At 45.4% G+C, this 15,927-nt stretch overlaps 1 protein-coding gene across 7 annotated transcripts in view; it reads left to right on the top strand.

Annotated features, from left to right (window-relative positions):
* LOC144595601 (periostin-like) overlaps positions 1–15,927 on the top strand; it is an 83,696-nt gene that overhangs the window by 11,530 nt on the left and 56,239 nt on the right. For all 7 annotated transcript variants that reach the window (XM_078403173.1, XM_078403172.1, XM_078403169.1 and 4 more), the window contains exons 3-5: positions 11,070–11,134; positions 12,798–12,955; positions 15,279–15,443. In XM_078403173.1, the coding sequence (XP_078259299.1) occupies positions 11,070–11,134; positions 12,798–12,955; positions 15,279–15,443 (388 nt within the window). The remainder of the gene's footprint in view (positions 1–11,069; positions 11,135–12,797; positions 12,956–15,278; positions 15,444–15,927) is intronic.

Raw genomic sequence — 15,927 nt, 5'->3', positions numbered from 1 at the left:
GTTGTGTGAGTGGGCGGATGCATGGCAGATGCAGTTTAATGTGGATAAGTGTGAGGTTATCCACTTTGGTGGTAAGAATAGGAAGGCAGATTATTATCTGAATGGTGTCAAGTTAGGAAAAGGGGACGTACAATGAGATCTGGGTGTCCTAGTGCATCAGTCACTGAAAGGAAGCATGCAGGTACAGCAGGCAGTGAAGAAACCCAATGGAATGTTGGCCTTCATAACAAGAGGAGTTGAGTATAGGAGCAAAGAGGTCCTTCTGCAGTTGTACAGGCCCCTAGTGAGACCGCACCTGGAGTACTGTGTGCAGTTTTGGTCTCCAAATTTGAGGAAGGATATTCTTGCTATTGAGGGGGTGCAGCGTAGGTTTACTAGGTTAATTCCTGGAATGGCGGGACTGTCATATGTTGAAAGACTGGAGCGACTAGGCTTGTATACACTGGAATTTAGAAGGATGAGAGGGGATCTTATCGAAACGTATAAGATTATTAAGGGGTTGGACACGTTAGAGGCAGGAAACATGTTCCCAATGTTGGGGGAGTTCAGAACCAGGGGCCACAGTTTAAGAATAAGGGGTAAGCCATTTAGAACAGAGATGAGGAAAAACCTTTTCAGTCAGAGAGTTGTGAATCTGTGGAATTCTCTGCCTCAGAAGGCAGTGGAGGCCAATTCTCTCAATGCATTCAACAGAGAGCTAGATCGAACTCTTAAGGATAGCGGAGTCAGGGGGTATGGGGAGAAGGCAGGAACGGGGTACTGAGTGAGAATGATCAGCCATGATCACATTGAATGGCGGTGCTGGCTCGAAGGGCCGAATGGCCTCCTCCTGCACCTATTGTCTATTGTTTCGGGTCCGGTCCCTTCTTCAGACTAATGGAGTTGGGGAGAAAGATGGATGATAGAGGTGGGGGTGGGACAAAGCCTGGCAAACGGCATCACAAGTAAACAGAACAGCAAAGAAGGTATATGGTGTGCTTGCCTTGATAGGTCGGAGCATTGAGTATAAGAGTCAAGAAGTCATGATGCCGCTTTCTAGGAATTGCGTTCTGCTCCATTTTGAGTATTGCATGCAGTTCTGGTCGCCCCATTACAGGAAGGACGTGGAGGGCTTGTAAAGGATGCAGAGGAGGTTTACCAGAATGTTGTGTGGATTAGGGGGTATTAGCGAGAGGGAGAGGTTGGACAGACCTGGATTATTTTCTCAGGCACATCAGAGCTTTAGGGCAGGAGGCGAAAAATGTGTGAGATACGTTTTTTTGTACACAGAGGGTGTTGGGTGCCTGGAAGCTTTTAGTGCGGGGAATAGAGGGATATGGATCAAGCAGATGGGATTAGTTGAACTTGGCATCATGTTCGGCACAGACATTGTGGGCTGAAGGGCCTGTTCCTGTGCTGTTTTACGTCCTATATAAATTATTGGTGATTGTAAGGGGGGGGGATGATTGGCAGATGAGAGGAGACAGCTCTTAAGGATAGCAGAGTCAGGGGGTATGGGGAGAAGGCAGGAATGGGGTACTGATTGAGAATGATCAGCCATGAATTGTGATCAGCCATTGAATGGTGGTGCTGGCTCGAAGGGCTGAATGGCCTACTCCTGCGTCTATTGTCTATTGACAAAGGTTCGATTCTCTTGTCTCCATTGACTTTGGTTGCTGTCCAAAGTCTCATTCAGAATCAGGTCTTGGCACAAAGCCCACATTGACCTCTGCTGAGAAGGTTATTTGGATTGTTTTCTCTGGAGTACTGTAGGCCGAGGGGAGACCTGATAGACGTGTATGTTTGCAGCTACTCAGACGAACATATGGATCTTGGTCTTACAGACCACAGTCTTGCGATTCCATCTCTGCCTAAGAAGTCTTTACGAAACGGAACTCTGCAGCTCGTTGAATATAATATCACATCCCAAGTGTCCAGCTGTCTTGTAAAACTGCTTGGAAAAGAGTCTTGCTTTTCCAGATGGCTTCCTTCTAAAAGTGCAGAGGCGGGTTCCAAAAGTCTCTGTGTTGCAAAAGACTGCCTGTGCTGAGCACAGATGGCTTACCAAGTAATTAAACAGATCGTTTCTATGCAACCACATAACCTTTATTACATTCAATGCAAAGGCCTATTAATCAACAGAGTGTGACTGTGTCAGTCCAAATGCAAACTAAGAGAAAGAATGGTCCCCTTTTTTCTCAGAAGAGTCACGACCCCAAACTATCCATGTTCTCCAGAGATGCTGCACGACCTACAAAGCAGCCACAGCCAGACATAAAAACTGTTTTTTTCCACGAGTGATAATTCTGCTCAATAACTAAAGTCTGTAGTCTCTTTTTTGCTCTGGTTTATTTTCACCCACATGTTTAGACCATAATGGTGTATCCTTATTGTTTTGATGTGGTTATGCTTTATTCTTAATTGTTATCTCTATGTTTGTGTTGTCATTTGTGAGCGGAGCACCTAGGCATTTTCCTTGTATATGCACATACTTGGCCAATAAACTTATTCATTCATTCATTCAAGTTACTCCAGCACTTTGTGACTTTTTTTTAGTCAGAATATTGGGACCTACCTTTAGAAAGGAGATGAGGAGGAATTTCTTCGGCCAGAGAGGGTTGGCATGGATAGGATTGAATAGTTTGCAAAACAAAGCTTTTCACTGTATCTTGGTACATGTGTGACTTGATTGTATTTATGTGCAGTATTGTAGGTCTAGTGAGGAGGAGGATGGTGAATCTGTAGAATCCATTGCCCCACAGATCGGCTGTGGAGGCCAAGTCATTGGGTACTTTTAAGTCAAGGGTCATACAACGTCAAGGGTTATGGGGAGATGGCATAAGAATGGGGTTGAGAGCGAAAGATAGATCAGCCGTGATTGAATGGCGGAGTAGACTTGATGGGCCGAATGGCCTAATTGCACTCCTATTATTAATGAACGTGAAGTTTGTAAACCAGCATCTGCAATTCCTTGTTTCCAAATATCGATTACTTTTTTTAAAAATTAATTTTATTTTTTAAATTTTACACAAATTTACACAGGACACCAACAAACAGTACACAACATATATATCCCCCTCGTCATCCCCAAGGCTAAAAAAAAAAAGTCTTTGTGTTCAAATGTTACATGTTAGCAACAGCAGCATACAAATATAAATAAATGATTATGACTGTGTAGACAATATTTTCAGTTAAAGGAAAAATCTTTGGTAAAATCTATAAAATGGTTCCAGGTCAGAACAAAGTTTCTGCGGGCCTTGCACCGTTTATACCTAATCTTTTCCAGGGATAAAAATGAGAGCACCTCCTTTAACCACTGCAAAAAGGATGGAGCTTTTTTTGACTTCCAGTTAAAAAGAATAAGCCTGCGAGCAAGCAATGATGCAAATACTAAAGCATTTGCTTGTAAATTTGTACGCTTACAGTTTGGGGGTGGTATTCCAAAGGCAGCTGTGTGCAAATCAAGATTTATAGTCTGTCTGCAGATATGGGAGAATACCTCAAATATATTTCCCCAGTAGCTGTTGAGAGAGGGACATGTCCAGAACATGTGTCCTACAGAGGCTGGGCTATGGCCACATCTAGGGCAGCCAGGATCTGTGATAGAAAAGATTCTGGCAAGTTTGTCCCTTGAATAATAAAGATGGTGAAGCACTTTAAATTGGATCAACCCATGGCGTATACACAGCGACGAGGTGTGTATACGAACCAAGCTCTCTCGCCACGCCTCATCAGAAAGCTCTACACCCAAATATCGATTACTGCTCTTTTATGATTGCTGGGGTTAAATCAAAGACCGCTTTACAAAAACACCAGGGTGAGGATACTTCGAACATGAAGACTGCAGTGGTTCAAAAGGGCATATTGCCACCACCTTCTCAAATATAATGTACCGCTTGCCTCTGACTTCGAAGCACCACTGCTGAATTTGCAGTGTTTGTATGGACTGTCATCCTTAATTTTTAAGATCCTGTAAAAGACATTCCAGCCAAAGGCGGCACAGGGGTGCAGCAGGTAGACACGCTGCCTCACGATCCAGAGACCCGGGTTCAATTCCAACTTCTGGTGTTGTCTGTGTGGAGTTTGCACGTTTTCCCAGTGATCACGTGAGTTTCCTCCAAGTGCTTTGGTATCCTCATAGATGTGCAGGATTGTAGGCTAAATTAGCTTCTGTAAATTAGCTTTGTCCTGTAAAAAAATACACAGTGGGTTTGCAATTTAGTGAATAGCTTCATACACTACTGTACAATTAAGTATCTTCACATTAAACTGAGTGCTAAGTAAATAAGTGGTGGGATGTGGGAGGAAAAGGAGAGATGAGAGATATTACAGAGGTGTATAAAATCATGAGGGGAATAGATAGGGTGAATGTAGTCTTTTACCCAGAGTAGGGGAATCAAGAAACATAGGTTTAAGGTGAGAGGGGAAAGATTTAAAAGGAACCTGAGGGGCATTTATTCACAAAATGCTGGAGTAACTCAGCAGGTCAGGCAGCATCTCAGGAGAGAAGGAATGTGTGACGTTTCGGGTCAAGACCATTCTTCAGGTCTGAAGAAGGGTCTCGACCCGAAACGTCACCCATTCTTTCTCTCCCGAGATGCTGCCTGACCTGCTGAGTTGAACCTGAGGGGCAACTTGTCACACAGAGGGAAGTGGGTGCATGGAACAAGTTGCCAGAGAAGGTAGTTGAGGTAGGTACTACAACATCATTTAAAAGACAGGTACAGGGATAGGAAAGGCTTAGAGGGAAAAAAAAGACATTGAGTGTGAAAGTAACTCAGTCGGTCAGGCAGCATCTCTGGAGAACGTGGATAGGTGATGTTAGGGGTCGGAACCTTTCTTCAGACTGATGGTGGTGGGGTAAAGCCTGGTGAGTGATAGGTGGATACAAGTGGGGGGGGCGGGGGGATTATTGGCAGGTGGGTGGATAAAAGCCAGAGATGAAAAGACAAAGTGTGAGATAGGAGAGAAGAGGTACCAATTGTGAAGCCAGAGGAAGGAATATAGTTGGAAGGGGAAAGGGGAGAGATGGGTACGAGTCCTGGTAAGGCACAGGGTAAAGGGGAGGGGGGGGGGGGAGTTTGTATGTCGATCATTACCTAAAATTAAAGGATGCAATGTTCCTACCATTGGTAAGCTTTCCAAGCAAAATATGAGGTGCTGTTCCTCCAGCTTGTGTGTGGTCTCACTCCGGCAATGGAGCAAATGTGGGCCAATGAGACTAACCAAGTGGAGGAATCTTGGTTGGCATGGGCAGGTTGGGCCGAAGGGCCTGTTTCCATCTTCTAAGTTTCTGTGTATGATTATGAGCTATTTTTATGTCCTCTGCACATAATATGTGTGATAGGAAAAAAAACTGCAGATGCTGGTTTAAATCGAAGGTAGACACAAAATGCTGGAGTAACTCAGCGGGTCAGGCAGCATCTCGGGAGAGAAGGGATGGGTGACGTTTCGGGTCGAGTCCCTTCTTCAGGCTGAAGAAGGGTCTTGACCCGAAACGTCACCCATTCCTTCTCTCCTGAGATTCTGCCTGACCCGCTGAGTTACTCCAGCATTTTGTGTTGAACATGTGTGATATTTAGTTTTGTTTATTATTTTCGCGCATACCAAGATACAGTGAAAAGCTTTTTTATTGCCTGCTATCCAGTCAGCAAAAAGACCATTTATGATTACAATCAAGCCATCCACAATGTACAGACAGGATCAAATATATAATGTTTAGTGCAAGATAAAGTGCAGTAAAGTCCGATTAAAGATAGTGTTTGGGCTCCAATGAGGTAGTTGGTAGGTCAGGACTGCGCTCAATTTGGTGATAGGATGGTTCAGTTGCCTGATAATAATAGTGTTTACGGTGGCGCAGCGGTAGAGTTGCTGCCTTACAGCGAATGCAGCGCCGGAGACTCAGGTTCGATCCTGACTATGGGCGCCGTCTGTACGGAGTTTGTACGTTCTCCCCGTGACCTGTGTGGGTTTTCTCCGAGATCTTCGGTTTCCTCCCACACTCCAAAGACATACAGGTATGTAGGTTAATTGACTGGGTGAATGTTAAAAAAAATTGTCCCTAGTGGGTGTAGGATAGTGTTAATGTGTGGGGATCGCTGGGCGGCGCGGACCCAGTGGGCCGAAGGGCCTGTTTCCGCGCTGTATCTCTAAAATGTTTTTTTTTTTAAATCTAGTTTAGTTTAATTTAGAGATACAGTATGAAAACAGGGCCTTCAGCCCACTGACCAGCGATCGAACACTAACACTAACACTGACACTGGGGTCAATTTACAATTTCTACTGAAGCCAATTAACCGACAAACCTGCACGTCTTTGGAGTGTGGGAGGAAACCAAAGCACCCGGAGGAAACCCACACGGTCACATAGAGAGCATACAAACTCCATACAGACAGTACCCGTAGTCAGGATCGAACCTGGGTCTCTGACGATGTAAGGCAGCAACTTGCATAATTTTCCAAAGGAAGTCCCAATTGAGAAGTAAATGTGGCCGGTGTCTCACAACGCCCAATTCCTCACAATAACTTTGAATTGTCTGGAATGTGTTCGATCAGTGAACCTAATCACCAGAGGTTACACAAACAGCTCAAAGGAGAATCATTTGTTTGCACTTCTGAGCACTGACGTTTTTTGTGCGTGATACTTAACAATTACTTATTTGTCTCGCAGCTGAGTTATCTTGCAGCTGTCTTTTCTTCTGATCAGGTTAGAGGTTGTTCTGTTTTCGGCGTATGCTCGTGTGTGTAACTAAAGGGTCTGATTGGGCTTTGTTGTGTTCAACCAGCTCCCACCTGCAGGCCATGAGTTGAAGTTGCTTTGTAGCAATGTAACCCGATTCACGAACACTCCTTGTGCAATCAAAATGGTCATGTGAATTCTACTTAACTTACATTTCCCATTGTCGTATCCAGACAATTCGAATCTATAGATGTGTTATCTGATGAAATTCCGACTGCCTCCACCATAGACATCACACTCAATAGTTCCTCTATGACTTAAGTGGTTCAGTGGAATGACTCATTCACTTTGAACTTTAGAATAACTTGTGCAGGGTCTGTTTTAGTTCAAGTATAAAAGATGTCTGGAATAATCAACAGTGCTGGATATTATCTCTTTGTGTTAGGGGGCCACTTCAAGTGAAATTCTCAACTTGCTTTGAGGATATTTTTGCTTGGTCGCATAAACATTGGAAATCTCGACTGCCTTTGTGACATGGATAACATTTACCAACTGGGGGAAATCATCCTGCATCACGGAGACACAGAGTCAGAGAGTCACAGAGACATAGTCACAGTCAGAGACACAGAATCATAGTCACGGAGACACAGAGTCACGGAAACACAGAGTCAGAGAGACATAGTCACATAGTCACAGAGACATAGTCATAGAGACAGAGTCACGGAGTCACAGAGACACAGTCACAGAGACACAGTCACAGAGACACAGTCACAGAGACACAGTCTCAGAAAGACAGAGTCACAGAAACACGGAGTCACAGAGACATAGTCATAGTCAAGTCAAATCAAGTCAATTTTATTTGTATAGCACATTTAAAAACAACCCACGTTGACCAAAGTGCTGTACATCTGATTAGGTACTAAGGAAAAAAATGAAACATACAGTAGCACGCAAACAGTTCACAGCGCCTCCTCAATGAGCCTCAAACGCTAGGGAGTAGAAATAGGTTTTGAGCCTGGACTTAAAGGAGTCGATGGAGGGGGCAGTTCTGATGGGGAGAGGGATGCTGTTCCACAGTCTAGGAGCTGCAACCGCAAAAGCACGGTCACCCCTGAGATTAAGCCTAGACCGCGGGATAGTGAGTAGCCCCAAGTCGGCCGACCTGAGGGACCTGGAGTTAGAGAGGGGGGTTAGAAGATTTTTGATGTAGGGGGGGGGAATGTCCATTTAGGGGTTTATACGTGAATAGGAGGAGCTTGAAGTTGATTCTGTACCGTACAGGGAGCCAGTGGAGAGAGGCCAGAATCGGGGTGATGTGATCCCTTTTACGGGTACCCGTCAGGAGTCTCGCTGCGGCATTTTGGACCAGTTGCAGGCGGGACAGGGATGATTGGCTGATCCCAGTGTATAGGGAGTTGCAGTAGTCTAGGCGGGAGGAAATGAAAGCGTGACACAGAGTCACGGAAACAGAGAATCAGAGAGTCAAGGAGACATAGTCACAGTCAGAGACACAGAGTCATAGTCACGGAGTCACAGAGACACAGAGACACAGTCAGAGTCACAGAGACATAGTCACGGAGTCATACAGCGTGGAAACAGTCCCTTTGACCTAACTTGCCCATGCCGACAAACATGCCCCATCTACACTAGATCCCACCTGCCCACGTTTGCCCATATCCCTCTAAACCCATCCTATCCATGCACCTGTCCAAATGTTTTTTAAACATTGTGATCGTACCTAACTTAACTACCTCCTCTGGTGGCTCGTTCCATAGACCTTCCACCCTCTGTGTAAAAATGTTGCCCCTCAGGTTCCTATTAAATCTTTCCCGTTTCACCTTAAACCTATTCCCTCTTGTTCTGGATCCCCCAACTCTGGGTAAAAACTCTACATTTACCCTATCTATTCCCTATCTGTGGCTGTAATATTTATTAAAGTTAAGTACGATAATTTCGGGCAACATCTTTTCTGAGGGTTCTTAGTTCTTGATTCTCCAAAATATTCCAAATGGAATTTAAACTGGAGGTGGCGGAGTGTGGACTTAAGCAAGAATGGATTCTTGGAGCAGAAGAGCTACTTTAAATGTAGTTGCATCTGGTTAAAGGGCCTGTCCCACTTAGGCGATTTTTTAGGCGACTGCTGGCGACTGTCAAAGTCGTAGCAGATCGCCGAAATTTTCTTTTACCCGACGACAATGACCACGACAATGCCGAGTCAGGTCGAGATTACAGTGTCTTCTGAAACATCGCAAAATTCCCACACTGTCAATGCTTCTCCGGCGTCCTAATTTTCGCTGAAATCACTGACAAGTCAGCAAGTACTTGAGAGTTTTGAAATATAACATCTTGCCCGGGTTACTTGAAAACCAAGCTTCACGGTAACAAGACATAAAACTGGATTGACTTCCAGTTTACTAATCGCAGTATTAAGAAATTTAATTTTAAAAGTGGTTAAATGGATTTTTGTGAAAAGTGTGTGGGCATTCTTTGAAAATGTACGGGAGATGCATATCTGGTTTCTGGGTTGCATATCTGGGTTTGGAGCCCACTTTAAATGTAATCGCTGATGGCCATAAACATCGTGAAAATTCCCACGCTTACCTGACCGTCAAACTGTCGCCTCCAATCTACCTGTCAAATGTCCTGACGGTAAATAAATTGGTTAAACACAAGTATTTTATAGTATCTTGAAATGACTTTACTTATTTTAATATTATGTGCTTCTAAATGCATCTGCGACAACCTAGCAAACCTGGGGACAGCAGGCGACAGCGCCCGCAATAAGCAACGATACCTGGCGACAAGCCAGCTGTCGCCGAGAAATTTCACTCCGGTTGATTTCTCAGCGATGCGCTGAGATCCACTACGATTCTTGGAAGACTCCTCACGATCGTGCCCGCGAAACCCCGGCGAACTGACGGCGACAGCCTAATCGCCGGCAGTCGCCTTAAAATCACCTAAGCGGGACAGGCCCTTAAGTAACTATAGTAGGGTGAAAACTATTCCATGCTTTAGTTGTGCGAGGGTAGAATGAATTGCTATATATTATCTGTCTTGGTAGCTGGGATCTCGAATTGAATCGAATGCCCTTATCTGCTCCTGATTGGTTTGGGTTTGGTGTAGATTTGGTCATCTATGTCGAGCTGATTCTGATTTCGACCATTTAACATTTTGTAAAAGCAGGTCAAACGCTGGGCTGTACGTCTGTCTTGGAGCAGGTTCCACCCCAATGAATTTAGAAGTTTGGAAACACTCGCTTCTCGCTCATCGGTATTTGTAACTAATCAAGCTGCCTGTCTTTGGACACGTTTGTTGGAAGAAATGTTTCTATTTGTGTATGGGTCCCATACTGCAACTGCCTAGTGTACATGAGGTCTAACTAAGAAGGGTGAAGTATAACTTCTCCTTGATAGAAGTTGAACAATGATAAAAGTTGCGTCTCAGAAAATTTAGGACACCTGTTGCTTTCACCTTTGCATGATGAGTCTGACCAGGGTATATTTAACAGTGCTACAAAGTGATAACAGGGTAGGGGAATACTAAACCCGAGGACATACAGTCGGTTTAAGGTGAGAGGGGAAAAGATTTAATAGGAACCTGCTTAGATACTCCTGCACTTTGTGTCTTTTTTTGTAAACCAGCATCTCCAGTTCCTTGTTTGTCTTTTTTGAAGCTTCGTGCAATGTCTTTACTCTCGGAAATAAACACAAAGTGCCACAAATCAGTGGGTCAGGCAGCATCTCTGGAGAAAAGGATGGGTAACTTTGTGGGCCAGAACCCTTCTGAAGGTCTGTTAAATAGTTCTGACCCAAAATGTCGCCCATTATTTTCTCCACAGATGCTGTCTGCCCTGCTGAGTTACTCCAGCACTTTGTGTCTGTCTTTGGTACATACCAGCATCTGCAGTTCCTTCCTGCACACTTTCTATGCTCTTGGATATTTTTGGGTTATTTACCCCTGTATTTAATGTTTATAAGTGATAGGAGAAGAATTAGGCCATTTGGCCCATCAAGCCTACTCCATCATTCAATCATGGCTGATCTATCTCTCCCTCCTAATCCCATTCACCTGCCTTCTCCCCTCTGACACCTGTACTAATCAAAAATCTATCTATCTCCGCCTTAAAAATATCTCCATTGACTAGTCTCCTGAGCCTTCTGTGGCAAAAAAATCTGCAGATTTGCCATCCTCTGACTAACTAAATTTCTCCTCATCTTCTTCCTAAAAGAACGTCCTGTAATTCTGAGGCTTTGTACTCTAGTTCTAGCCTCTCCCACTGGTGGAAACATCCTCTCCATATCCACTCTATCCAGGCTTTTCACAATTCAGTAGGTTTCAACGAGGTCCCGCGTCACCCTGCTAAACTCCAGTGCCGTAGTGCTCACCCTATGTTAATTTGCTTTTGCCTGCAGACTCGTCCTGTATGAATGTTGCCCGGGATACATGAAGCTCGATGGTGGGCGAGGATGTCCAGCAGGTAATTAAATGCTACCATGTTAGATATTTAGCTTGGTCCATTCGGAGTGAGACTGGTCGAGCAATCTCTGCAATGTTGTCATCTTGCACAAGGATGTTCTATTCTGAGAAATCCTTCTTGACTATTAGAAAAGCTCGGCTCTTGGTTGATTGAACGATACAGCATCGTTCCGACCCGAAACGTCACCTATCCGTGTTCTCCAGAGATGCTGCCTGACCCACCGCCTTACTCCTGCACTTTGTGTCCTTCAGCACAGAAGCAGGCCCTTCAGCCCACCGTGTCCATTGATTACCCATTCACATTAGCTCTATGTTATCCCACTTTCTCATCCAACACACTGGAGGCAATTTTACATAGGACCAAAGACGTACAGGTATGTAGGTTAATTGGCTGGGTAAATGTAAAAATTGTCCCTAGTGGGTGTAGGATGGTGTTAATGTACGGGGATCACTGGGCGGCACGGACTTGGAGGGCCGAAAAGGCCTGTTTCCGGCTGTATATATATGATATGATATGATATGATATGATAATTGTGATCTGTGGCAGTTGTTATTTCCCTCTTGTAACACGGGACATTGCTATTTAACACAAGAGGAACTTTTGCTTTAACCGTATTATTTTCCCACTCAATCAAAACACTCCTCAATCTCATTCACCTGTTTTTTTTAGAGATACACCGTGGAAACAGGCCCATTGAGTCTACGCCAACCTGTTCACACTAGTTCTATCCTACATACCAGAGACAATTTACAGAAGCCAATTAACCTACAATCCTGCATGTCTTTGGAATGTGGGGGGGAAACCGGAGCACCCGGGGAAAACCCACATGCTCCCAAGGAAAACATGCAAACTCCACACACAAGGTTGTCATCGGACCTGGGTTTCTGGGGCTGTAAGGCAGCATTCTATACATTGTCACATAACCTCTACAGTTCCAAACTCCAGGCCCTTTGCTATGAAGGCCAGTAAGCCACTTGCTCCCTTAAATGTTAAGTCAGTCTGAAGAAGCAACCTGACCTGAAACGTCACCTTTCCATATCCAGATGCTGCCTGACCCACTGAGTCACTCTAGCGCTCTTGGTCATCCCACGGAATAGGAAGTTGTATTGGGACTGGAGAAGAGGTGACCGAGTCCTTTATAAACAGAGTTTGCTAGAGTCACACAGCACACAAACCGGCCCATCGGCCCAACTTGCCCATGCCGACCAAGATGTCCAATCTACTCCATTCCGATTTGCTTGAGTTTGGCCCATATCCCTCTGAACCATTCCTATCCATGTACCCGTGAAAGTGTCCTTTAAATGTTGTTATTATACCAGCCTCAACTATCTCCTCTGGCAGCTTGTTGTACAATTGAAACTGCTAAAATTATGTGCAGGAAGGGACTGCAGATGCTGGTTTACACCAAAGATAGACAAAAAATGCTGGAGTAACTTAGCGGGACAGGCAGCATCTCTGGAGAAAAGGAATTGGTGACGTTTTGGGTCGAGACCCTTCTCCAGACTCACGACTTCTTCAGAGACTTTCTCCCTTCAGTCTGAACAAGGGTCTCAACCCAAAATCACATCTGTTAAAATTATGCTCTTGATCCTAATGTTTCTCCGTTTTGTGTCGTCCTAAAATGATTGTCTTGACTGAAATGTTTCCTCCTTTATGTTTGCAGTCTCTCCGATCGACCATGTCTACGGTACATTGGCCATTGTAGGTGCCACAAACACGCAGAATTATGCCGACAGATCAAACCTCAGACGAGATATCGAAGGCCAGGGGACCTTCACGATCTTTGCCCCCAGTGACGAAGCTTGGATGTTGCTCAATGCTGTAAGTCACTTCAAAATTACCTCCGCCCTGGGGTGGCTCAGTGGCTCAGCGGCTAGAGTTGCTGTCTTACAGTGCCAGAGACCCGAGTTCGATCCTGACTAGGGGTGCTGTCTGTATGGAGTTTGCACGTTCACCTTGTGACTGTGTGGGTTTTCACCGGGGGTTCAAGTGTGTTGGCTACTTGGCTTCTGTAAATTGTCCCATAGAACAGGTGTAAACGGGTGATCGGTGGTCTGCACAGACTCGTGGGCCAAAGGGCCTGTTACCAAGTGTATCTCTAAACTAAACTAAACCAAAGGAAACCTTGCTACAACAGAGCAATTGTATTAGTGCAAAGGGGAGGTTGGTAGCTGAATAAGGACAGTCAATTTGAACAGCTGTGGCTGTGAATTCCACCGCCGGGTGATAGAACTAATCAATAGGTTCACTAAGTGCCATTCCCTCCCATTCCCACACCGACCTTTCTGTCCTGGGCCTCCTCCATTGTCAGACTAAGGCCACGCGCAAACTGTAGGAACAGCACCTCATATTCTGCTTGGCTTGGAGGATGATGCCAGGACATAGGGTGGTACAGCGGGTAGAGATGCTGCATTGCAACCCCAGAGACCTGGGTTCAATGCTGACTACAGGTGCTGTCTGTACGGAGTTTGTACGTTCTCCCTGTGACCGCGTGGGTTTTCTCCGGATGTTCCGGTTTCCTCCCACACTCCAAAGACGTACAGGTTTGTAAGTTAATTGGCTTTGATAAAAGTGTAAATTGCCCTTTGTATGTAGGATAGTGTAGTGTATAGCGTGATCACCGGTCGGAGCGGATTTGGTAGGCCGAAGGGCCAGTTTCTGTGCTGTTTATCACAAGTCTCTAAAGACCAGAGGGCTTGGGAGAGGTTGGGCAGGCAGGCTAGGTGCAGCGGTAGAGTTGCTGCCTCACAGCGAATGCAGCGCCGGAGACTCAGGTTCGATCCTGACTACGGGCGCCGTCTGTACGGAGTTTGTACGTTCTCCCCGTGACCTGCGTGGGTTTTCTCCGAGATCTTCGGTTTCCTCCCACACTCCAAAGACGTACAGGTATGTAGGTTAATTGGCTGGGCAAATGTTTTTAAAAAATTGTCCCTAGTGTGTGTAGGATAGTGTTAGTGTGCGGGGATCGCTGGGCGGCGCGGACCCGGTGGGCGAAGGGCCTGTTTCTCAAATCTATACTATCAATGTATCTGTCTAAATGTTTCTTAAAAGTTGTGATAAGGCCTGCCTCAACCACCTCCTCCAGCAGTACATTCCACATACCCACCACCTTTGTGTAAAAACATTGCTCCTCAGGTTCCTTTTAAATCTTTCCCCTCTCACCGTGAACCGATGTCCTCTGCTTATTGATTCCCCTACCTTGGGTAAAAAACTCTGCATTCACCCTATCTATTCCCCTCATGATTTTATACACCTCTATAAAATCACCCTCAGCCTCCTGGGCTGCAATGAATAAAGTCCTCGCCTACCCAACCTCTCCCTGTAGCTCAGGCCCTTGAGCACTGAAGGACACAAATCCATAGTTGGGAAGTGAGATTATAAATTCGAGGTGCAAGGGTATACTTTGGTATTGCGCATGGTGGCGCAGCGGTAGAGTTGCATCCTCACAGCGGGTTCGATCCAGACCACAGCTGCTGTCTTTGTGGAGTTTGTACGTTCGCCCTGTGACTGCGTGGGTTTTCTCCGGGTGCTCTGGTTTCCTCCTGCATTCCAAAAACGTACAGGTTTGGCTTCGGTAATTGTTGGTCGGTGCAGACCTGATGGGCCGAAAAGCCTGCTTCACAGCTTACTATCTGCAAAGATTCAAGGGCCTGAGCTCCAGGGAGAGGTTGGGTAGCCTAGGATTTTTTTCCTTGGTGTGCAGGAGGCTGAGGTGTCATCCTACGGAGGTATGCAAGATCATGAGGGAAACAGATAGGGTGAATGTGAGTCTTTTACCCAAAGTAGGGGGATCAAGAAGGTTTAAGGTGAAAGGGACAAGATTCAATATGAAACTGAGGGACAAATTTCTTACACAAAGGGTGGTGGGTATATGGAACGTGCAGCTGGAGGAGATGGCTGAGGTATGTACTATCACAATGTTTAAGAAACATTTAGACAGGTACATGGATAGGAAAGGTTTAGAGGGATATGGGCCAAACACAGCCAGGTGGGACTAGTGTAGAGAGAGCATGGGCAAGTTGGACAACAGTTAGCTCAGGCCCTCGTGTCCTGAAGGATTTACATCCATAGTTGGAAGTGAAAGTATAAATTCGAGGTGGAAGGGAATATTTGAGTAACGGGTATTGTGTTTGTTGACTAACAGGAGGTGCGCAGTGCACTGCTGAGCAACGTGAACATCGAGCTCCTCAACGCTTTGCATTACCACATGGTGGATCACCGCTTGCTAACCAAGGACATGAAGAACGGAATGACTGTGCCCTCCATGTATAGTGACCTCAACTTGCTCATCAATCATTATACAAATGGGGTAAGTCTGTGCCCATTACTGTCTTAGGTCTAGGTTTATCATTGTCACATGTACCGAGGTACAGCAAAAAGCTTTGTTTTGCATGCTATCCACTCGGACCCCCGGAACTATTCGTGTAGGGAAGAACTGCAGATGCTGGGTGAAATCGAAGATAGACACAAAATGCTGCAGTAACTCAGTGGGACAGGCAGCATCTCTGGAGAGAAGGAATGGATGACGTTTCAGGTTAAGACTGAAGTTTCGGGTCGTGAATGAGTCTGAAGAAGGGGCTTAACCCAAAACGTCATCCATTTCTCTCCAGAGATGCTGCCTGTCCCGCTGCGTTACTCCAGCATTTTGTGTCTATCCTCGGAACTATACATTGGAGACCCTCGGACTGTGTTTAATCGGACTTTACTGGACTTTATCTTGCACTAATCCCCTTCATCATGTATCTGTACTCTGTGGATGGTTTGTTTGTGATCATGTATTGTCTTTCTGCTGA

The sequence above is a fragment of the Rhinoraja longicauda genome, chromosome 7 (assembly GCF_053455715.1).
Source record: "Rhinoraja longicauda isolate Sanriku21f chromosome 7, sRhiLon1.1, whole genome shotgun sequence".
Lineage (NCBI taxonomy): Eukaryota > Metazoa > Chordata > Chondrichthyes > Rajiformes > Arhynchobatidae > Rhinoraja > Rhinoraja longicauda.
This window is presented reverse-complemented; position numbering and strand designations above follow the sequence as displayed.